At 43.8% G+C, this 24638-nt stretch overlaps 1 protein-coding gene across 1 annotated transcript in view; it reads right to left on the reverse strand.

The window, feature by feature from the left end:
* LOC143818487 (contactin-associated protein-like 4) overlaps positions 1–24638 on the reverse strand; it is a 696988-nt gene that overhangs the window by 12126 nt on the left and 660224 nt on the right. Inside the window, exon 23 of the mRNA XM_077299784.1 lies at positions 17714–17782. Coding sequence (XP_077155899.1) covers positions 17714–17782 — 69 coding nt within the window. The remainder of the gene's footprint in view (positions 1–17713; positions 17783–24638) is intronic.

Raw genomic sequence — 24638 nt, forward strand, 5'->3', positions numbered from 1 at the left:
TTAGCCACAAAGAAAAAACCGGCTCCTAAGGGAGATGACGAAGGACGAATATGTCCCTTTTCCAAGGACTCCTTTATATATTCTCGCATAGCAGCATGTTCAGGCACAGACAGATTAAATAAACGACCCTTAGGGTATTTACTACCCGGAATCAAATCTATGGCACAATCGCACTCCCGGTGCGGAGGTAATGAACCAAGCTTAGGTTCTTCAAAAACGTCACGATATTCAGTCAAGAATTCAGGAATCTCAGAGGGAATAGATGATGAAATGGAAACCACAGGTACGTCCCCATGCGTCCCCTTACATCCCCAGCTTAACACAGACATAGCTTTCCAGTCAAGGACTGGGTTATGAGATTGCAGCCATGGCAATCCAAGCACCAACACATCATGTAGGTTATACAGCACAAGAAAGCGAATAATCTCCTGGTGATCCGGATTAATCCGCATAGTTACTTGTGTCCAGTATTGTGGTTTATTGCTAGCCAATGGGGTGGAGTCAATCCCCTTCAGGGGTATAGGAGTTTCAAGAGGCTCCAAATCATACCCACAGCGTTTGGCAAAGGACCAATCCATAAGACTCAAAGCGGCGCCAGAGTCGACATAGGCATCCGCAGTAATAGATGATAAAGAACAAATCAGGGTCACAGATAGAATAAACTTAGACTGTAAAGTGCCAATTGAAACAGACTTATCAAGCTTCTTAGTACGCTTAGAGCATGCTGATATAACATGAGTTGAATCACCGCAATAGAAGCACAACCCATTTTTTCGTCTAAAATTCTGCCGTTCACTTCTGGACAGAATTCTATCACATTGCATATTCTCTGGCGTCTTCTCAGTAGACACCGCCAAATGGTGCACAGGTTTGCGCTCCCGCAGACGCCTATCGATCTGGATAGCCATTGTCATGGACTCATTCAGACCCGCAGGCACAGGGAACCCCACCATAACATCCTTAATGGCATCAGAGAGACCCTCTCTGAAATTCGCCGCCAGGGCGCACTCATTCCACTGAGTAAGCACAGCCCATTTACGGAATTTCTGGCAGTATATTTCAGCTTCGTCTTGCCCCTGAGATAGGGACATCAAGGCCTTTTCCGCCTGAAGTTCTAACTGAGGTTCCTCATAAAGCAACCCCAAGGCCAGAAAAAACGCATCCACATTGAGCAACGCAGGATCCCCTGGAGCCAATGCAAAAGCCCAATCCTGAGGGTCGCCCCGGAGCAAGGAAATCACAATCCTGACCTGCTGAGCAGGATCTCCAGCAGAGGGAGATTTCAGGGACAAAAACAACTTGCAATTATTTTTGAAATTTTGAAAGCAAGATCTATTCCCCGAGAAAAATTCAGGCAAAGGAATTCTAGGTTCAGATATAGGAACATGAACAACAAAATCATGTAAATTTTGAACTTTCGTGGTGAGATTATTCAAACCTGCAGCTAAACTCTGAATATCCATTTTAAACAGGTGAACACAGAGCCATTCCAGGATTAGAAGGAGAGAGAGAGAGAGGCTGCAATATAGGCAGACTTGCAAGAGATTCAATTACAAGCACACTCAGAACTGAAAAAAAAAAAAAAAAAAAAAATCTTCAGCAGACTTCTCTTTTCCCTCCTTTCTCTGTCAATTAATTTAACCCTTTTTGGTCCGGTCAAACTGTTATGGTTCTCAATGGCAAGAGAACATAGCCCAGCAAACATAAGAACTAGCTCTTGGAAGGATGGAAACTAAACTGACCATGAACTAAACCTGCCGCACAACTAACAGTAGCCGGGTAGCGTAGCCTGCGTTTTATCCCTAGACGCCCAGCGCCGGCCGGAGGACTAACTAATCCTGGCAGAGGAAAATATAGTCCTGGCTCACCTCTAGAGAAATTTCCCCGAAAGGCAGACAGAGGCCCCCACAAATATTGGCGGTGATTTTAGATGAAATGACAAACGTAGTATGAAAATAGGTTTAGCAAAATTGAGGTCCGCTTACTAGATAGCAGGAAGACAGAAAGGGCACTTTCATGGTCAGCTGAAAACCCTATCAAAACACCATCCTGAAATTACTTTAAGACTCTAGTATTAACTCATAACATCAGAGTGGCAATTTCAGATCACAAGAGCTTTCCAGACACAGAAACGAAACTACAGCTGTGAACTGGAACAAAATGCAAAAACAAACAAGGACTAAAGTCCAACTTAGCTGGGAGTTGTCTAGCAGCAGGAACATGCACAGAAAGGCTTCTGATTACAATGTTGACCGGCATGGAAGTGACAGAGGAGCAAGGCTAAATAGCGACTCCCACATCCTGATGGAAACAGGTGAACAGAGAGGATGATGCACACCAGTTCAATTCCACCAGTGGCCACCGGGGGAGCCCAAAATCCAATTTCACAACAGCACGTATATGCAGCTACAGGGTACTGCGATGGGGGAATGCTGCGCCCCCTCCTATGCAAACCTGTTTCTGGGGGCTTGGGAAAGGGATATCTTTATGAGTAACCCCATCCCCCAGAGTCATCTCATCCAGGAGTGGATGAGATACATTGATCACATTTGGTTTGTATGGGAGGGGAGGGGAGCATCGCAGAGCTCAATGCCCAGATGATGAATTTGAATCAGAATAATTTGAATATCAAACTTACATTTAAATATGGGAGGTCAGTTGACTTCCTAGATCTGCAGATATGTGCCCGCCCGGAGGGAGACGCTGTTACCAATGTATTCCGTAAAAATACAGCCACCAATGCGCTGCTGCATGCCCAATCTGCGCATCTACCTTCCACAATCAGAGGGATCCCCATTGGGCAATTTTTGCGGGTTCACCGCATTTGTTCAAGTGAGGCTGATTTTGTGGCCCAATCGGAAGAGTTAGCCGATAGGTTTTCACAATGTGGATATGGTCAGAAAACAAAGGAGGGGTTAATGAGAGCTAAGAATACACCCAGGGACGTCTTGCTCTACAACAACAACATGAGATCAACAATGGATAGTAGGGATCAGGTACAACTAATTACTGGATACCACAATAAATGGTATGAATTTAGGCGGATTGTAGAGAAACACTGGGCGGTTCTACATACTGACCCAGTTTTAAAACAAATCCTACCCCTGAAATCTGCCATAGTGGCAAAAAGGTCAAGAAACATTTGTGACATCCTAGTACATAGTCACTATGAGCCTGTAAAGAAGAAAGGTTTGGACAATGATTTGGTGGGCTTTTTTCCGTGTGGCTGGTGTAAGGCCTGTGCAAACTGTGTCAAAACCAAAAAATTTGCCAACTTTGATGGGTCCAGAACATATGAAATTAGAAAAATCATGTCATGCACGTCAAAGGGGATGATTTATCACTCGACCTGCCCGTGCGGAAAGGTATACATTGGTCTCACCACCAGGGAATTAAGGATACGGGTTCGAGAACACGTGTTGGACATCAAGCGAGCTAAAACAGTGGAAGATCTCTCCAGTTTGAAGACAATTCCGAGAAATTACAAAAAATTCCACAATTATAATCCCTGCTTTATGAGAGTGAAAGGCATAGACCTTGTGAGCATGGGCCCCAGAGGAGGAGATCTGGGGAAAGTTGAGAGCCGATGGATTTACCGGCTGGGTACCTTGGCTCCGCAGGGATTGAATGAAAATTTGGGTTTTGGGTCCTTCTTATGATTTCTTTTGTGTACATTCTCAGTGTCTATTAGTTTGGTCGGTCATTTTAAGTGTTTTATTTGCTGTGTCTTTTGGTGAGGGTCATGGTTTTGATTGTTTTAGACTCGTTTTAACTTTTCTATCATTTCTCAAGTTCTCATATTTCCATTACGGGGTTATATGGATTAAGGAGCAACCAATCAGTGATGGGACTTTGGGAGGTCGCATCGGTCAAAAGGCTTTCGGTATCTGTCTCACAACCCCAGTTTAAAGACATGGTGTCTGTTTCTACAAGAATCACGGACGGATATACGCTTTAAGGAAGGAATAGTCAGCTGGCTTGGATTATGCTGGACTCCGGATACCACTAGGACTATATGAAGATTTGGATAACCAGTGGACTTTGTCCTATCATTCTGATCTAGCGACAGCCCTTTGTCTGGTGTTGTGGGGGTTGGTGTGGGGCAACTATTGTTTTCCGGGTCTCCATCCCTGCACATCGGGGCTGTATTTAGGCACAAGGAATTGCCATGAGTGATAGTCCTAGTCAGCAGTGTCTAATGTACTGTTTGTAGTTGGGTTTAATTGAATTGGTTGTTTTGGGATGGCACTGTGGGGTTAGGCAAGTGACCATGATGGAATCAACAATGGATTTATGCTGTTGGAGTGATTGTGGCCTTCTGGGTCTATACCTGGTCTGTGCACAGCTTTTAGTTGGGATCACATAAGGGCGATGGTGTTGGCTGGTAACTCTTCCTGCAGGCGATGTCCCAGGCACTCCTTGCTATCCATTGTGCGGTCCCTAGTGTGTTTGTGTCCTTCCTATTCCCTAGTTTTGGTGGGGACTTGCATACCCAGCCATATATGGCTTGTGTCATGCGCAGTGTCCACACTCTCCCACCTTATGCTTGTTTGATGCCATGGTTATCAACGGCTAGACACGGCAGTGCTCGGAGATGTGGCACAGGGAGGAGGGGTCTCAATGACCTACTGCTTTGGGGTAGAGATCCCTTTACCGGGTGCCACAGGATGGAGCTTGCTTGCGCTGACTATTAGGAATGGGCCGTGGGCGCGGATGTGTCATGATGCATGAAAAGTGGGTGTGTTTATGCTGACGAGCAGGCGCGGCTTTTGGGTGACGCGCTGGGGTAGCCCTGTGCATGGATTTCGATTGGTTGGTGGGAGGGTCCTGTCAATGTGTGACATGCCGGTGGAAGCCCTGGGTGTAGAACCTGATTGGTCTCTTTACATCTTAAGAATGTTACGATGCCCAGCCTTAGACACACCCCAGGAGGAAGCAGATGCAAAACGCGCATCGGGGTAGCTGAGGTCTAGCGTGCCACGAGGCAGGAGAATGGCAGTGGAATTCAGGTAATATGTACCGAGCAGATTATTTATAGTATTCATGCATTATTCAGTTATACGTCACGTGTGGTGTTCATTAGGCCGACGGGAGGTGCAATAGCTCCATGGGTTAAAACCTGGGGCGGCGTGTTTTTCTGGTGCTCGGGTGATTATACCCATGGTAACAGTACCTATTAGGTTAGTTAAATTCTGCGGCTTACTGATCATAGGGACGCTACAGGACATATGGGTTCATGATGCCTGGTGGTTCTGTTTGGAGCATCTAGGGGTGGGCAATTGCCCTATATAGTTGAGAAATATGCATTTTCTCTGGCTATGGATATCTGTTTTATCAGAATAATGATTATCTAGAAATATTATGCATTTGCACCTTTCTGTGGTATGGCCTGGTAGTGACTACTTTGCACTGTCACTTTAAAAATCGGAAAATTTGCTGTGAAAAAGAAAAGGACTGCCTTTAATAATCAAAGAAATTGCTATGAGCACCTATGGACATATATAGCAGAAAAGGTAACTGTTTTTGCCTGGATACCTGCTGTTTCCTTTGCTGGCCTCTATAATGCTATTTTGTCTGGTTTTGAGGCACTGATTTTAATTGTGTGTATTGTTTATGTGAATAAAGTTCTTTCTTAAATTACCAAACACTTCGTGACCGAGTATAGTTTAATAACTTTACAGTCAGTATGTTCATATCAATTTTGGAGTGTTGCCCATCCTCAGCTTAAAGGAAATGGGCTGGTGCGTTATGCTTATCATATTATTATGTGCACATGTTGCAGATTTGTGTGCGGATTTTTCTGCACAGTTTTTGAAAAATCCACAGGTAAAACACACTGTGTTTTACCTGCGGATTAACCCCGGATTTACAGCGGATATCCAGCCTTTTTTTGTGCGGATTTCACCTGCGTTTTACCACCTGTGGATTTCTATGCAGGAACAAGTGTAAAACGCTGCGGAATCTGCACAAAGAATTGACATGCTACAGAAAATACAACACAGTGTTTCGGCGCGGTATTTTCCGCACCATGGGCACTGCGGATTTGGTTTTCGATAGGTTTACATGGTACTGTAAACCTGATGGAAAACTGCTGTGTATCTGCTGCGGATCCGCAGGCAAATCCGCAACTTGTGCACATACCCTTAGAGCAGGGGTCCCCAACCTGTAGCTCGGGAGCCACATGTGGCTCGCGAGCTCCTGATGTGTGGCTCACGGCTGCCTGCCAGCTTGGTGCATTAGCACCAGGTGTAAATAACTATTAAAAGCAGATCTCTAAATAGTGACTTTTGCGTGTAGCCCGTACAGAAGAGCAGATCTGAATGGGGGTGAGATATGAAACCGTGGAGCTTGGCATACTGCCTTGGTGGGATTTCAGTGGAAAAGCTTTGGTTGTCATTATACCGGTAATGGAGGCTCTCGGTGTCACTACTGTGAGTGGGGAAGGAGCTGGTTGTGGCTCGCGACCCTCTCTCAGAGCTGAATGTGGCTCATGACTCTCTTTCATAGCTGGATGTGGCTCTCAAGGTCAGAAAGGTTGGGGACCTCTGCCTTAGAGTATGACCACTTGCATGGCCCAGTACGTGCCGTGATACCGTGGTACTACTCTAAGGCCATGTGCACACGTTCAGTATTTTTCGCGTTTTTTTCACGTTTTTTCGCTATAAAAACATGATAAAAACGCGAAAAAAACGCGAAAAAAACGCTTACATATGCCTCCCATTATTTTCAGTGTATTCCGCATTTTTTGTGCAAATGTAGCCTTTTTTTCCGCAAAAAAATCGCATCGCGGAAAAAAAAGCAACATGTTCATTAAAATGCGGAATTGCAGGGGATTCCGCACACCTAGGAGTCCATTGATCTGCTTACTTCCCGCACGGGGCTGTGCACACCATGCGGGAAGTAAGCAGATTATGTGCGGTTGGTACCCAGGGTGGAGGAGAGGAGACTCTCCTCCACGGACTGGGCACCATATAAGTGGTAAAAAAATAAGAATTAAAATAAAAAATAGTCCTATACTCACCTTCGATGTCTTCCCGCCTCTCAGCTGCATGCTGCCGCTTCAGTTCCTGTAGCTGGTGTGCGGTGAAGGACCTGCCGATGACATCACTGTCTTGTGATTGGTCAAGACCGGTCATGTGACCGCTCACGTGACCGCGACGTCATGGAAGGTCCTGCGCGCACACACCATCTGTACGGAACGGACGCCGGTGAGGAGATCAGCTGTCTGCGGGTGAGTATAAGCATTTTTTTTATTTTTTTAATTATTTTTAAACATTCTATCTTTTACTATAGATGCTGCAAAAGCAGCATCTATAGTAAAAAGTTGGTCACACTTGTCAAACGCTATGTTTGACAAGTGTGACCAACCTGTCAGTCAGTTTTCCAAGCGATGCTACAGATCACTTGGAAAACTTTAGCATTCTGCAAGCTAATTACGCTTGCAGAATGCTAAAAAAACGCGAAAAAAACGCAAAAAAAAAACCGCAAAAAAAAATTGCGGATTTCTTGCAGAAAATTTCCGGTTTTCTTCAGGAAATTTCTGCAAGAAATCCGGACGTGTGCACATACCCTCAAGGTGTATGTTTGAAAATGGTAATTTTGACTGAAACATCACTTTTATGTACACCACAGTGGAACATAGAGAAAATTTGATATATTTCAACGGGAGAGTGCTGGACGATTCTTTTTCCTATACAGTAGATTCCAATCAGTTAGTGGAGCACTGAGCATCCAGTCACTTTACACTGAAAGGAACAGTATTAAGAGAAATGAGAGGTGGGAACATATGATGGTTGGGAAAACACTGAATTGGTTATAGTATAATACATTTCTAAAGAAGAGAGAACAATGCATGGTGTTATTTCTGTGCTCCTTTTAAGAAAATGTTGCAAATGACTGGCCTTCTCCACATCTTACCTATCATGTCTATTGAAGCTTCTGTGACTGTATTTACTATATCATATCGCTGTGGTGTAAAAATGGCTTTGATTGATGGGAATTTGGGCATCGAGCAAAGCTATTTGTTTAATGCATACATTAGTGATGAATGACCATATTTAGACGGAATTCTCGAATATTACAAAAATTCACATTTAACAAAATGACTTTTTATGTAATTCACTTCCATGTGGATTCATCAAAACGGTGGCTTGATGGAGTTTGAATGTGCAAGGTCACAAAACATGCTAAGACATCATGACCTGAAACGCGTCAGCTTGCTTTTGTGATGCACTAATAAAGGACAAGATTTTATTCTATTTTCATCTCCTCCATTCAGGAACTTGGTGGTGATCCGTGCTCTGCACATGTCTATTGAGAATTGGACTCTAATATGTCTGGTTGGGTGAGCTGATGAAATCCTAGTATTTGCAATAATAATGACATGCAATCTGCTGAGAATAACTTTCCTGCGAATTAAATTTCCTGGAAAAACTGCGCAATTTGGCTGATTTGAATTTTAACAGATTCGCTCTTCTCCTGTATACAACTTTGGTTACATGATAAATGGAAGCCATGAACATTATGTGAAGTATGAAAAACAAACCAGCTCACCTGATTGTGGCATGTGGTGTGAGGAAGCACAGAACCCATGTAGTCTCACGCATAATATAAATAGAAAAAATCGCTCCAGCTTCTAAAAAAGTCCAAAGCTTTGAGAAAGAGCACCTCAGTGTGTTTGAAACACGTAGCTACTACACATGATTGTGTGAATATTGTTCTGCCTTATTTGGTTTTTATCGATGATTCAATACATTTTTGGACTTTTTTGGAAGCTGAAGCAATTTTTTTCTATGAACATTATGTGAACAGAGCATAAGATGTCCTTTGCAAGTCCACTAAAAGTGAATGCTATAAGCAGTGATGCAATATAGTAGCATATTCCTAATAGTACTATATTATTGAGCTACATTATATACAATATTGTTCTCTAGAAACAAAGCTTTCATGCGAGACAAGCAGAGGTACACTGTAGATCCATAGAATTCTATTATTATGTTTTGCGCATTCGTAAAATTGCGATGTGCATGAGACCTCATTATCATAGTTTTCAGTGCAGGAATTTACAAGCTAGAAATGTGATGCCTATGTGCTAAAACAATACTTAATGTATTCTACCTTGTCAGAAAGACTAAAAATCAATTATATCAATGTCAGTATCTAAACATGTAAAATATCTTTGAAATATATGACATCTATGTGTGTGTATACTAATATGTGTTACCTTTAATACAAATTGTGCTATGGATCCAGACAAATTCCTTATGATAAATCTCAAGAAAATCAGAGAGGAAATATCATTAGGACAAAAAAGTAATGTGTACACCGATGCCTAATAAAAAAAATAAGCTTGTTTCCACTTATGACAAAATGTTATTTTTAACACTTTTTCTTTTGCACAGGGTTACAGAAAACATACATTTTCTTAAAATAAATACAATTAGAGTGAAAATCCATTCATATTGACTTCAGAAAAAAGTCAAATCATATGGATTTTTGTCCATTAGGCTATCTAAAGGGTATTCCAAAAGGCATGTCTATTGATCTCATAGTAATAGTCTGGAGGCTGAGTGCATCATAGATGTGTAAAATTAGTGGTTCCTGGAATTTGTTTTAAGAGATAATTACACATGCAAAACCATGATTGACAAGTCTCTAGGTGACAAGACTAATAAAAATAGTAAGCCCCATTATAACATCATTTCTGAAAACCAAAAATGTGACCTGTATTCTAGACAATGGCAAGGATCTCAGTTCTTCCACAAAGTCTAATCTGCAAGTATGCTTTGCAAGAAAAACATTAGAATATTTCAAAACATATTAATATCTGACATCAGAGTCGGACTTGAGTGCCAAGAGCCCACTAGTAATATTGTCTCTGGGAGGCGCCACTGTTATGCTATTACCTGATCCTCATTCACATATTTAACTATGCTTCTATATAACTGTAAACTGAGTAGTTTAATAAATAAAAGATGAGATGTTGCTTTTGTCTGTACATAGAGAATGAAGTATATTGTGCAGATTATTGCCCAGAAAGGGTTTGGGGGCCCACCGGGGGATTCATCTGTTCTTACGTATCAGTCCAAGCCAGTCTGGCATGATGTATTTTTCATTCATTCTCACAATTTCAGAAGTCAGCCCCAAAAATATGGTTCACTACCATATGGTTAAAAAGGTGAGCATCAGCATTGTAACAACTAAACATTAGTTAAAGAGGTTCCTGATGAATAGAAAAACAAAAAATAGTAAATACATTACCAAATACCTCTAATTACCAAATCATATTCATATTGACTAAGAAAGCCTAGAATCTTAAAATGTGTGCCATCTTTTTCGCACTACTTGAAATATGTCAATGTTAATAGGTCAGAAGCCAGTGAGTATGTGCATTAGAAACTCTGCCCCCTTCATGTTCAGGAAGATATGCTGCCAGTGAATATTCTAATGCAATACTCCAGATACCAAGGGTACTGACATAAGAAAAGACTGCATAGACCAGAATCGGTACTGTTTCTAAATGTTGTGAACATGCTGTGAACTGCAGTTATCTTGACATTACTTGGTATAGGTTATCTACAGGTCACATACAAACCAAAAGGGCCCCATGTGAAAAAGTGATTGCTCACCTTAAAACATAAATTAACAGTTTTTTTATCACATCTTTGGGAAGCTGAGCTCAAATTCATCAGCCACCCGCAGGCCTGATTACTGCCACACCTGTTCACAATCAAGAAATCACTTAAATAGGATCTGACTGACAAAGCAAAGTAGTCCAAAAGATCCTCAAAAGTTAGACATCATGCCACAATCCAAAGAAATTCTGAAACAAATGAGAAACAAAATAACTGAGATCTATCGGTCTGGAAAAGTTTATAAAACCATTTCTAAAGCTTTGGGACTCCAGCGAACCACAGTGAGAGTCATCCACGGAACAGTGATGAACGTTCCTAGGAGTGGCTAGCCAACCAAAATTACCCCAAGAGAGCAGCGACAACTCATTTAAGAGGTTACATAGTTACATAGTTAGTAAGGCCGAAAAAATACATTTGTCCATCCAGTTCAGCCTATATTCCATCATAATAAATCCCCAGATAATAAATCCCCAGGTCACAAAAGACCCACAACAACATCCAAAGAACTGCAGGCCTCAGATAACATGATTGTTTATGATTCTACCACAAGAAAGAGATTGGACAAAAATGGCCTGCATGGCAGAGTTACAAGATGAAAACCACTGCTGAGCAATAAGAACATAAAGGTTCATCTCAGTTTTGCCAGAAAACATCTTGATAAGCATCAAGACTTTTGGGAGAATACTTTGTGGACCGACAAGACAAAAGTTGAACTTTTTGGAAGGTGTTTGTCCCATTAAATCTGGCGTAGATGTGATACAGCATTTCAGAAAAGGAACATTACATCAACAGTAAAGTATGATGGTGGTAGTGCAGTGGTCTGGGGCTGTTTTGCCACTTCAGGACCTGGAAGACTAGCTGTAGTAAATGGAACCATGAATTCTGCTGTCTACCAAAAAATCCTGAAGGAGAAAGTCTGGCCATCTGTTTGTGACCTCAGGCTGAAGCGCACTTGCGCTATGCAGTAAGACAATAATCCAAAACACACCAGCAAGTCCACCTCTGCCACCTCTGTGTGATGCCACTAGTCTATGCAAGGACAAAGAGAGCCATCTTTCTTCTTGATGAAGAAAAATCCCGCTCCTACTGTGGCCAAATTCTCCTGGACATATTTGGACATGGCTTGGGTCTCCGCAGGGGACAATGGATAGATCCTACCTCTAGGTGGTGTGGAACTGGGAATGAGCTCAATCGGGCAATCGTAGGGACAATGCGGAGGAAGGTTCTCGGCCTCTTTCTTATTAAAGACATCTACAAAGGACCAATAGGGCTGAGGTAATTCATAGGGAACTGAGGTAGATTGTGGAGAGACGACTGGATGAACAGACTGTAGGCACCGTTTCTGGCAACTGTGTACCCAAAGGAGCATGTCTCCCGAGCACCAGTTGAGGGTAGGCTCATGGGCCCTGAGCCAAGGTAACCCGAGTAACAACATGGGAGAGGTTTGGCAGTACGTGCAAGGCAATCCTTTCACGATGTAGAACCCCAATCCATAGTTCTACCTCTTCAGTTACCATGGTGATGGCCTCTTGCAAAGGTCTCCCATCCACAGATGCAATCAGACGTGCACTTTCGAGGGTGAGAACTCAAATTTAAAGCCTCCAAACTGCCTCAAGACTTACAAAACTGCTCGCCATGCTGAATCCACATAGGCAAACTCAGAAAACCATTTCTCATTGAAAAATAATTGTACAGACAGGGTCAGGGGTAGAGAGGAATCAGGAACACCTAAGGAGGCCTCTCTTACCTGTCCTAGGCAGAGGAGTTTCCCAGCCTCTCTGGACAGGCCCACAGCAAGTGGGAGGTGCTTCTGCAGTAAAAAGAGAGACCTTGAACAAGTCTTTCTCTATGGCGCTACTCCACCATCTTGACCCAATCCACTTGCATCGGTTCAGGTGCGGATGCAGAAGGGGACACCAAAGATCGTGGACTAGCAGACCTGTGGACTGGACACATTGTATGAATAGATCTCCTTTCTCTAACTGATTTGCGGGATCGCTCCTGGAAACGCATGTCGATGCATGTGGCCAGGGAGATTAGGTCCTCTAGGAAGGTTGGCATATCCCATCCGGTGAGCTCATCCTTTATCCGGCCCAACAGTCCATGCCAGAAAGCACTGACTAGAGCCTCTTTATTCCATCCCAATTCGGTGGCCAGTGTGCAAAAGCGAATGGCATATTGGCCTCCCGACAGGGAGCCCTGAAGAAGGTGGAAGAGGGACACAGTCATAGAGGCCAACCACCCAGGTTAATTGAAAACCCTGCAAAAGGTCTCCAGGAAGACCGCCAACTGGGAGACTATGGGATTATCGTGCTCCCACAGGGGATTGACTCAAGCAAAAGCCTCCCTCTCCAGGTGGGACTCTATAAAAGCCACTTTTGACTGGTCGGTAGGATACTGCAGGGGAAGAAGCTCAAAGTGGAGGTGGCACTGGTGCAGGAACCCACTGCAAAGTTTGGGATCCCCACTAAACCTGGGAGGCTTGCCGAGACAAGGAGGTGGGTGAAGCAGGGGAACCGTGCTGGGGTCTTGGGAAGCTACTTGAGCAGAGGCCACAGCAGCGGACTGCAAGTTATACAGACGGTCATCTACAGAAGCCATATAGTTCAGCATGCGAGCCTGTGTCTCACTGCTCAGAAAGCTCCTGCTGGAGGCCCCCAAGCTGGGCCACATTTACTGGGTCAGCAGCCTGTAAAGAAGTCAGGTGAGACTCCATAGTCTGCATAAACATCATAGTGCGCTGCTGATTATCGCGCAAGTGAGCCACTTCCTTCTGGGTGGAAAAGCGGGACCGGTGGGGTCCATGGCCGGTTGTACTGTGATGCCACTTGGGGACAAGTACCTAGAGTGGACCCTCTGGACCATGGAACAGACCTAACCCACGTGAGCTGACCTAGTGAAGACCGACCCCTATATAGGGACTGTCAGGGGCAAACCCAGAGGTCACTAGACCACAGTGGTTGATACCAAGAGGGGTGGCGAGATAGTAAGATAGTAAGTGGGGCGAGAAGTAGGGAGAAACAATGGGAGGATGGTGGACAGTAGTACAGGAACCGGGGAGGTAGTACCAAGAGCAGTGGACACTAGAGGTGGACATCTGAACAGGATTGTTGGAGCACTGAGGCGGGAGGTAACTGTAGAGAGAGAGAATGTTAGAGGGAAGAGGAATATGGGATCAGTGCAGCTCACAGTGTAACAAAAGTGCAGGGTACTGGCAAGACAGCGCACGGGGTACGAGCGTGCTGAGCGATGTACAGGGCAGCGTACAGAGCACAAGCATGCAGGGCACGGAGCATGAGGAAGCAAGTACCAGCCTGTGACACTAGCGGAAGGCTATATGACAACCAGGCACCTCCTGGAGGAGGAGGCTGCCTGAAATATTGTGCGCCTTACCCGGACTGGCTGTAGGGGATTTACAGGTCTGGGCATCCGAGGGCAAAAGGAACTGCAGAGGTGCACATACGCCCTCTAAGAATCCCAGGGCACATGCGCAGATGCCGTGATCTTCCTGCAGAGCGAGAGACGGAAGTTGAGGAGGATCACAGTGGGGCCAAGTGAGGACAGCGTGCTGGGACTCAGAAGCAGAGCCGCAGGGCCGAGTGAGAACAGCACGTCGGAACCTGGAAGCAGAGCCGCAGGGTCGAGTGAGGACAGCACGCCAGGACCCAGAAGCGGAGTCGGAGGCTCCATCACTAACCGGGAGATCGGGCACAGCAGCGGTAATACTCTGAATGACTTAAGAAAAAAAATTAAGACTTTTTGCCTAGTCAAAATACTAACCGTAATCTGATGCTGTGGCATGACCTTAAAAAGGCGGTTCATTCTTAGAAACCCACCAATGTGGCTGAAATACAGCAATTCTGCAAAGTTGAGTGGGTCAAAATTCTTCCAGAGCATTGTAAAAGATACATTGCCAGTTATTGCAAATTTTTGATTGCAGTTGTTGCTTCTAAGGGTATGTGCACACGTCAGGATTTCTTGCAGAAATTTCCTGAAGAAAACCGGAAATTTTCTGCAAGAAATCCACGTTTCTTTTTGCATTTTTTTCCCGTTTTTTTCGCGTTTTTTTAGCATTTTGCAAGCGTAGTTAGCTTGCAGAATGCTACAGTTTTCCAAGCGATCTGTAGCATCTCTTGGAAAACTGATTGACAGGTTGGTCACACTTGTCAAACATAGTGTTTGACAGGTGTGACCAACTTTTTACTATAGATATAGCCTATGCAGCATCAATAGTAAAAGATAGAATGTAAAAAAAAAAAATAAAATAAAAAAAATGGTTATACTCACCTTCTGCAGACAGCCGATCTCCTCAGCGGCGTCCGTTCCTATAGATGGTGTGTGCAGGACCTTCGATGACGTCGCGGTCACGTGACCGCGACTTCATTGCGGTCATCTGACCGCGACGTCATCGCAGGTTCTTCACACACACCAGCTATAGGAACCGAAGCAGCAGCGTGCACCTGAGAGGCGGTAAGACTGCGGGGGCCATCGAAGGTGAGTATATGACTGTTTTTTATTTTAATTCTTTTTTTTTTACCAACTATACTGTGCCCAGTCCATGGAGGAGAGTCTCCTCTCCTCCACCCTGGGTACCAACCGCACATGATCTGCTTACTTCCCGCATGGTGGGCATAGCCACATGAGGAAAGTAAGCAGATCAATGCATTCCTAGTTGTGCGGAATCCTCGCAATTCCGCAAATTTAATGAACATGTTGCTTTTTTTTTCCGTGATGCGATTTTTTCGCGGAAAAAAAAGCAACATTTGCACAAGATATGCGGAATACACTGAAAATAATGGGAGGCATATGTAAGCGTTTTTTTTGCGTTTTTTAACTTTTTTATCACATTTCTATAGCGAAAAAATTCGAAATAAATGCGAAAAATACTGAAAGTGTGCACATGGCCTAAGAGTGTCTCAACCAATTATTAAGATTAGGGGGCAATCACCTTTTCACACAGGCCCTTGAAGGTTTGGATTTCTTTTTCCCTTAATAATAAAGACCTTCATTTAAAAACTCGATTTTGCATTTACTTGTGTTACCTTTGTCTAATATTTAAATTTGTTTGGTGATTTGAAACATTTAAGGCTGGTTTCACACTTGCGTTTTGATCTGCATGCGTTTTTGAAAAAACGCATGTGGTGAAAAAACGCATGTAATCGCGGCAAAACGCCGCGTTTTTTAGACGCATGCGTTTTTTTTTTTTCCCATGAAAAAATCAACTAGAAAATCCACTAATAGTAGAATTAGTTAGGGTTAGGGGTAGCTTTTTATTAGAAGAATGTCCTGGTCACCCTAACCCTACCCCTAACCCCTAAACGTAACTGAAATACGTGGCACTGAAATACGTGGCACTGAAATACGTGGCACTGAAATACGTGGCACTGAAATACGTGATACGTGGCACTGAAATACGTGGCACTGAAATACGTGGTACGTGGCACTGAATACGTGGTACGTGGCACTGAAATACGTGGCACTGAATATGTGGTACTGAAATACGTGATACGTGGCACTGAAATACATGGCACTGAATACGTGGTACTGAAATACGTGATACGTGGCACTGAAATACGTGGCACTGAATACGTGGTACTGAAATACGTGATACGTGGCACTGAAATACGTGGCACTGAAATACGTGGTACGTGGCACTGAAATACGTGGCACTGAATACGTGGTACTGAAATACGTGATACGTGGCACTGAAATACGTGGCACTGAAATACGTGGTACGTGGCACTGAATACGTGGTACGTGGCACTGAAATACGTGGCACTGAATACGTGGTACTGAAATACGTGATACGTGGCACTGAAATACGTGGCATTGAAATACGTGGCACTAAAATAAGTGATACGTGGCACTTAAATACGTGGCACTATGACTGTCACAAAAAGGTTCATTAAACAGTTAGGGGTGAGGTTAGGGGTAGAGTTAGGGTTAGGGTTTGGATCCCTTTATCACCTTGATGGTGGTGGGTGGCTTTTCAGTCTGTTTTCTGGGTTTTTTCTATAAAAACACATGCGTTTTTAACGCAAACAAACGCATGTGCTTAAAAACGCATGCGTTTACATAGACAGCAATGCATTTTTTTGCCGCGAAAAAACGCATGCGTTTTTTCGCGGCAAAAAAAACGCGCAAAAAAATACTACAGGTTGCATTTTTGAAAAAGAACGCATGCAGAAAAAAACGCATGCGTTTGAAAACGCGACCAAACGCGTACAAAAAAACCGCATGCGTTTTCAATGTTAAGTATAGGGGAAAAAACCGCATGCGTTTTTTGTGCAAAAAACGCTGCAGACAAAAACGCAAGTGTGAAACCAGCCTAAGGCTACGTTCACATTTGCGGTCAGCGCCGCAGCGTCGGGCGCCGCAGCGGCGCCGCATGCGTCATGCGCCCCTATATTTAACATGGGGGCGCATGGACATGCGTTGTGCTGCGTTTAGCGCCGCATGGCCGCAAGCGTTGGAAGCAAGAAACGCATCAAGTTGCATTTTTTTTGCGTCCAACTTTCGGCCAAAAATGACGCATGCGGCGCAAAACGCAGCGTTTTAGCGTGCGTTTTGCCGCGTTTTTGTTTGCGTTGTGCGCTGCGGCGCCGACGCTGCGGCGCACAACGCAAATGTGAACGTAGCCTAAGTGTGACAAATATGCAAAATAATATGAAATCAGGAAGGGGCAAACACTTTTTCACACAACTGTATATAAAGCTGTCACACTCGGGTTGGAAGAGGTGCCGGCCAGTACGTGCAATGCGATCTGATCTCGGTCCAGTTTATACTGCCGTAAGTTAGGTTTTCATATGTATATCAAGAAAGCAGTCATTTAGTATACTATTGTGATCAGCTCCTTAGACAAAATAAATCTGATTTACTAAGTAAAGTTTTTTTGGAATATATTTATAACATTTCTTGTAGTTATCTATTTTTTTTCAATTTCTGGAGAACTCTTTTAAGCATTTTCTCTCTGCATATAACTGTATATATTTACACCTGAATCCAATGACCCTTTTTTCACATTTTTTTTATAAACTAATAGTTTGAAGAATTACATATTTTAAACATTTATATTTTACCTCCAATAAGTGCAAAACCGCTTTTCAATGCATTTAATTGTTCTCCATTATCCAGTGTTCCAGAATGATCTGCAATAGGTAGATAGGATAAGCAGGTACATATAATTATTTTATCATATATTCCTTATTAAATTATAATTTAAATAAAACTTGAACTTTGTTTGTACCAGGATAAAACATTTTATAGAAATAAAAATACTAGCACAAGCCCAGACATACTGTAGGGGAAGTGTGATATCAATTAGAGGGGTTCTAAAATAAGGCATTCAGCATTTAAATAGAATGATCAAATTAAGAATTTGCACTTTTTAATTTAAAACCTGCTAAAATGTTACCATTGAGTGTTGTTTTAATAATCAAAGAAGTGACAGAGACTTGTCTGCAATCATAAACATAAATAGTGCATAAGAAAAAGAGAGCACCTTTTAACAAGTGAAGCAAATGAGAAGGTGCAGATGAAGTAAACACAAAGATGCAGCACTATTCAGGCACTAAAATATGTAAAGTCATATTACACTGGTCTACAAAAAAAAAAATTCTGGCATGGACTTTAAGAACAGTTTTAGACTAATTTTAGGGTGCTGAATTCAAATCTGATCTTATAATTTCTCTATCACATCACGTTTTTGCGCTACACGTATATAGCCCATTTTCCAGAATTCCATGATAAATATAAGTAGTGTATGAAATGTGCCGGCTTATACTGTTCACTAAGGTAAATTTAGTTTTCATTTAGTCTCCCAATAAATGTGAGAATATCTTTGTTTTCTTTGAACATGCATAATTCCCATTTGTTATGATAACACCCTTGTTTTCTGTGCTACTGGAACAGTAGAGCTACAGCAGAGCATTGGGTGAAAACTGAATAGCCTCAGCGACAGAGTTTGGCATCTGGCGATAAGAATGTCATCCATGATCCTCTAGTGGATAGGAAGAACATTGTCTTTCCTCCCTTACACATAAAACTTGGATTGATGAAGCAGTTCATCAAAGCTCTCAATTACAGTGGAGAATGCTTTAACTATATATGTTCAACTTTTCCTGGTCTTAGTGAAGAGAAGAAAAAGGCTGGAATATTTGATGGACCTCAAATAAGAACACTTATGAGAGACCCAAATTTTATCACATCAATGAATGAGACAGAAGAAAGAGCTTGGAATGCATTTTGTAATCTGGTGCAGAATTTTCTAGGGAATAAGAAAGCAAACAAATATGAAGAGATTGTGGAAGAGCTACTAATGAGTCTGCAAAATCTTGGATGTAGAATGAGTATCAAGATTCACTATTTACACAGCCATTTGGACTATTTTCCAGAGAACCTTGGGATGTGAACGAGGAACAAGGGGAACGTTTTCATCAGGACATTAAAACAATGGAAGAACGGTATCAAGGCTGGTGGGCTGTTATGATTGAACTGGTGGTTAGGAGCACTAGAAATGACCAGATGAGCAAACTAGTAATACAGGACGAGCTCTGGGAAGTGGGAGCTTTGCTGACAGCAAACCCTAATCCTATCACAACAACTAGAAATAGCCGTGGAGCATTCCTGACTCTGCCTAGACGCCTCTTCACAGCCTAAGAGCTAACTACCCCTAAAGATAGAAAATACAGCCTACCTTGCCTCAGAGAAATTCCCCAAAGAAATAGGCAGCCCCCCACACATATTGACTGTGAGTTAAGATGGAAATCATAAACACAGGAATGAAATAGGTTTCAGCAAAGGAGGCCAGACCTTACTACACAGACTGAGGATAGAAAAGGTATCTTTGCGGTCAGCATAAAAAACTAACAAAAAACCACGCAGAGTGTGCAAAAGAGAGCACCGCACCGACTCACGGCGCGGTGATGCCACTCTGCATCCCAGAGCTTCTAGCTAACAAGACAAAATAATAATAGCAAGCTGGACAAAAACACAGTGGTAACAAATAAGCTAGCAGGGACTTAGCTTTTGCTGAAGTAGACAGGTCATCTGAAAGATCCAAGAGAACTGAACCAGTACTAGGACATTGACAGCTGGCATCAAGTAAAGATCTGAGTGGAGTTAAATAGAGCAGCCAGCCAAGGCCTAAACAAGGTCAGCTGGGGAAGGAACCTCAGAACCAGCAGCTCCAGTCACAGCCACCAGAGGGAGTCCATGGACAGAACTCGCAGAAGTACCATTCATAACCACAGGAGGGAGTTCGAGAACAGAATTCACAACAGTACCCCCCCTTGAGGAGGGGTCACCGAACCCTCACCAGAGCCTCCAGGCCGATCCGGACGAGCCAAATGAAAGGCACGAACAAGATCGGCAGCATGAACATCAGAGGCAACCACCCAGGAATTATCCTCCTGACCATAACCTTTCCACTTGACTAGGTACTGAAGTTTCCGTCTCGAAACACGAGATCCAAAATCTTCTCCACCACATACTCCAACTCCCCCTCAACCAACACTGGGGCAGGAGGATCAACGGAGGGAACCATAGGAGCCACATATCTCCGCAATAACGACCTATGGAACACATTATGGATGGCGAAAGAAGCTGGAAGGTCCAAACGAAATGACACAGGATTAAGAATTTCAGAAATCTTATAAGGACCAATGAAACGAGGCTTAAACTTAGGAGACGAAACCTTCATAGGAACATAACGAGACGACAACCAAACCAAATCCCCAACACGAAGTCGGGGACCAACACAGCGACGGCGGTTAGCGAAACGTTGAGCCTTCTCCTGGGACAATGTCAAATTGTCCACTACGTGAGTCCAAATTTGCTGCAACCTGTCCACCACAGAATCCACACCAGGACAGTTCGAAGGCTCAACCTGCCCTGAAAAAAAACGAGGGTGGAAACCAGAATTACAGAAAAAAGGCGAAACCAAAGTGGCCGAGCTGGCCCGATTATTAAGGGCGAACTCAGCCAAAAGCAAGAAGGACACCCAATCATCCTGATCAGCAGAAACAAAGCATCTCAGATAAGTTTCCAAAGTCTGATTGGTTCGTTCGGTTTGGCCATTTGTCTGAGGATGGAAAGCTGAAGAAAAAGACAAATCAATGCCCATCTTAGCACAAAAGGACCGCCAAAATCTTGAAACAAACTGGGAACCTCTGTCCGACACGATGTTCTCCGGAATGCCATGTAAACGAACCACATGCTGGAAAAACAATGGAACCAAATCAGAGGAGGAAGGCAATTTAGGCAAAGGTACCAAATGGACCATCTTAGAGAAGCGATCACAAGCCACCCAGATAACTGACATCCTCTGAGAGACAGGGAGATCTGAAATAAAATCCATGGAAATATGCGTCCAGGGCCTTTTCGGGACCGGCAGAGGCAAAAGCAACCCACTGGCACGAGAACAGCAGGGCTTAGCCCGAGCACAAGTCCCACAGGACTGCACAAAAGAACGCACATCTCGTGTCAAGGAAGGCCACCAAAAGGATCTAGCCACCAAATCTCTGGTACCAAAGATTCCAGGATGACCAGCCAACACCGAACAATGAACCTCAGAGATAACTCTACTAGTCCATCTATCAGGGACAAACAGCTTCTCCGCTGGGCAACGGTCAGGTCTATCAGCCTGAAACTCCAGCAGCACCCGCCGCAAATCAGGGGAGATGGCAGACAAAATTACCCCCTCTTTGAGAATACCAGCCGGCTCAGGAACTCCCGGAGAATCAGGCACAAAACTCCTTGAAAGGGCATCAGCCTTCACATTCTTAGAACCCGGAAGGTACAAAACCACAAAATTGAAGCGGGAGAAAAACAGCGACCATCGAGCCTGTCTAGGATTCAACCGCTTGGCAGACTCGAGATAAGTCAGATTCTTGTGATCCGTCAAGACCACCACGCGATGCTTGGCTCCTTCAAGCCAATGTCGCCACTCCTCAAACGCCCACTTCATAGCCAACAACTCTCGATTGCCCACATCATAATTGCGCTCAGCAGGCAAAAACTTTCTAGAAAAGAAAGCACATGGTTTCATCACAGAGCCATCAGAACCTCTTTGAGACAAAACAGCCCCTGCTCCAATCTCAGAAGCATCCACCTCGACCTGAAACGGGAGCGAAACATCTGGCTGACACAACACAAGGGCAGAAGAAAAACGACGCTTCAGCTCCTGAAAAGCCTCAACGGCCTCAGAGGACCAATTGACCACATCCGCACCTTTCTTGGTTAAATCAGTCAATGGTTTAACAACACTAGAAAAATTAGCGATGAAGCGACGGTAAAAATTAGCAAAGCCCAGGAATTTCTGAAGGCTCTTCACAGAAGTAGGCTGAGTCCAATCATGAATGGCCTGGACTTTAACAAGGTCCATCTCGATAGTAGAAGGGGAAAAAATGAAGCCCAAAAATGAAACCTTCTGAACTCCAAAGAGACATTTAGACCCCTTCACAAACAAGGAATTAGCACGAAGGATCTGGAACACCATTCTGACCTGCTTCACATGAGACTCCCAATCGTCCGAAAAGACCAAAATATCATCCAAATATACAATCATGAATCTATCCAGGTACTTTCGGAAGATGTCATGCATAAACGACTGAAACACAGATGGAGCATTAGAAAGCCCGAATGGCATCACCAAGCACTCAAAATGGCCCTCGGGCGTATTAAATGCTGTTTTCCATTCGTCGCCCCATTTAATGCGCACAAGATTATACGCCCCTCGAAGATCTATCTTGGTGAACCAGCTAGCCCCCTTAATCCGAGCAAACAAATCAGACAGTAGCGGCAAAGGGTACTGAAATTTGAAGGTGATTTTATTGAGAAGGTGGTAATCTATACAAGGTCTCAGAGAACCATCCTTCTTGGCCACAAAAAAGAACCCTGCTCCCAACGGTGACGACGACGGGCGAATATGCCCTTTCTCCAAGGACTCCTTTATATAACTCCGCATTGCAGCGTGTTCTGGCACAGATAAATTGAACAGTCGGCCCTTCAGAAACTTACTACCAGGAATCAAATTAATAGCTCAATCGCAATCCCTATGAGGAGGTAGAGCACTGGATTTGGGCTCATGAAATACATCCCGGTAATCTGACAAGAACTCAGGGACTTCAGAAGGATGGGAAGACGAAATAGACAACAATGGGACATCCCCATGTACCCCTTGACAACCCCAACTGGATACAGACATTGATTTCCAATCCAATACTGGATTATGGACCTGTAGCCATGGCAAACCCAAAACGACCACATCATGCAGATTATGCAACACCAAAAAGCGAATATCCTCCTGATGTGCAGGAGCCATGCACATGGTCAATTGAGTCCAGTACTGAGGCTTATTCTTGGCCAAAGGTGTAGCATCAATTCCTCTCAATGGAATAGGATGCTGTAAGGGCTCCAAGAAAAAACCACAGCGCCTGGCAAACTCCAAGTCCATCAAATTCAGGGCAGCACCTGAATCCACAAATGCCATAACAGAATAGGATGACAAAGAGCAAATCAGAGTAACGGACAAAATAAATTTTGGCTGTACCGTACCAATGGTGGCAGACCTAGCGAACCGTTTAGTGCGCTTAGGACAATCAGAGATAGCATGAGTGGAGTCACCACAGTAAAAACACAGCCCATTCTGACGTCTGTACTCTTGCCGTTTAGCTCTGGTCAAGGTCCTGTCACATTGCATAGGCTCAGGCCTCTGCTCAGAAAACACCACCAAATGGTGCACATTTTTGCGCTCACGTAAGCGTTGATCGATCTGAATGGCCAAGGACATAGACTCATTCAGACCAGCAGGCGTGGGGAATCCCACCATAACATCCTTAAGGGCTTCAGAAAGACCCTTTCTGAAAATTGCCGCCAGGGCACATTCATTCCACTGAGTAAGCACAGACCACTTTCTAAACTTCTGACAATATACCTCCGCTTCATCCTGACCCTGACACAAAGCCAGCAAAATTTTCTCTGCCTGATCCACTGAATCTGGTTCATCATAAAGCAATCCAAGCACCAGAAAAAACGCATCTACATTACGCAATGCAGGATCTCCTGGCGCAAGGGAAAATGCCCAGTCTTGAGTGTCGCCACGCAGCAAAGAAATAATGATTTTTACTTGCTGAATGGGGTCACCAGAGGAGCGGGGTTTCAAAGCAAAAAACAGTCTACAATTATCTTTGAAATTCAGGAACTTAGATCTATCCCCAGAAAACAAATCAGGAATTGGAATTCTGGGTTCTAACATCGGGTTCTGAACTACATAATCTTGAATGCCTTGTACCCTTGCAGTGAGTTGATCCACACAAGAGGACAGACCTTGAATGTCCATATCTACACCTGTGTCCTGAACCACCCAGAGATTTAGGGGAAAAGAGAAACAAAACACACTGCAGAGAAAACAAAAATGGTCTCAGAACTTCTCTTATCCCTCTATTGAGATGCATTAACACTTTACGGGCCAGCTGTACTGTTATGATTGAACTGGTGGTTAGGAGCACTAGAAATGACCAGATGAGCAAACTAGTAATACAGGACGAGCTCTGGGAAGTGGGAGCTTTGCTGACTGCAACCCCTAATCCTATCACAACCAGGGTTGAGCGACTTTTATTTTTATAGGATCGTGTCGGGTTTCACGAAACCCGACTTTCTCAAAAGTCGGGTCGAGTGAAATCGGCCGATCCTATAAAAAAGTCGGGGTCGGCCGAAACACGAAACCCAATGCAGTGCAATGGGATACTATGGTTCCCAGGATCTGAAGGAGAGGAAACTCTCCTTCAGGCCCTGGGATCCATATTAATGTGTAAAATAAAGAATGAAAATAAAAAATATTGATATACTCACCTCTCCGACGCAGCCTGCACCTTACCGAGGGAACCGGCAGCCTTCTTTGCTTAAAATGCGCGCGTGAATGGCCTTAGATGACGTCATGGCTTCTGATTGGTCGCGACCGCCCATGTGACCGCCACGCGACCAATCACAAGCCGTTATGTAATT

The sequence above is a fragment of the Ranitomeya variabilis genome, chromosome 1 (genome assembly GCF_051348905.1).
Source record: "Ranitomeya variabilis isolate aRanVar5 chromosome 1, aRanVar5.hap1, whole genome shotgun sequence".
Lineage (NCBI taxonomy): Eukaryota > Metazoa > Chordata > Amphibia > Anura > Dendrobatidae > Ranitomeya > Ranitomeya variabilis.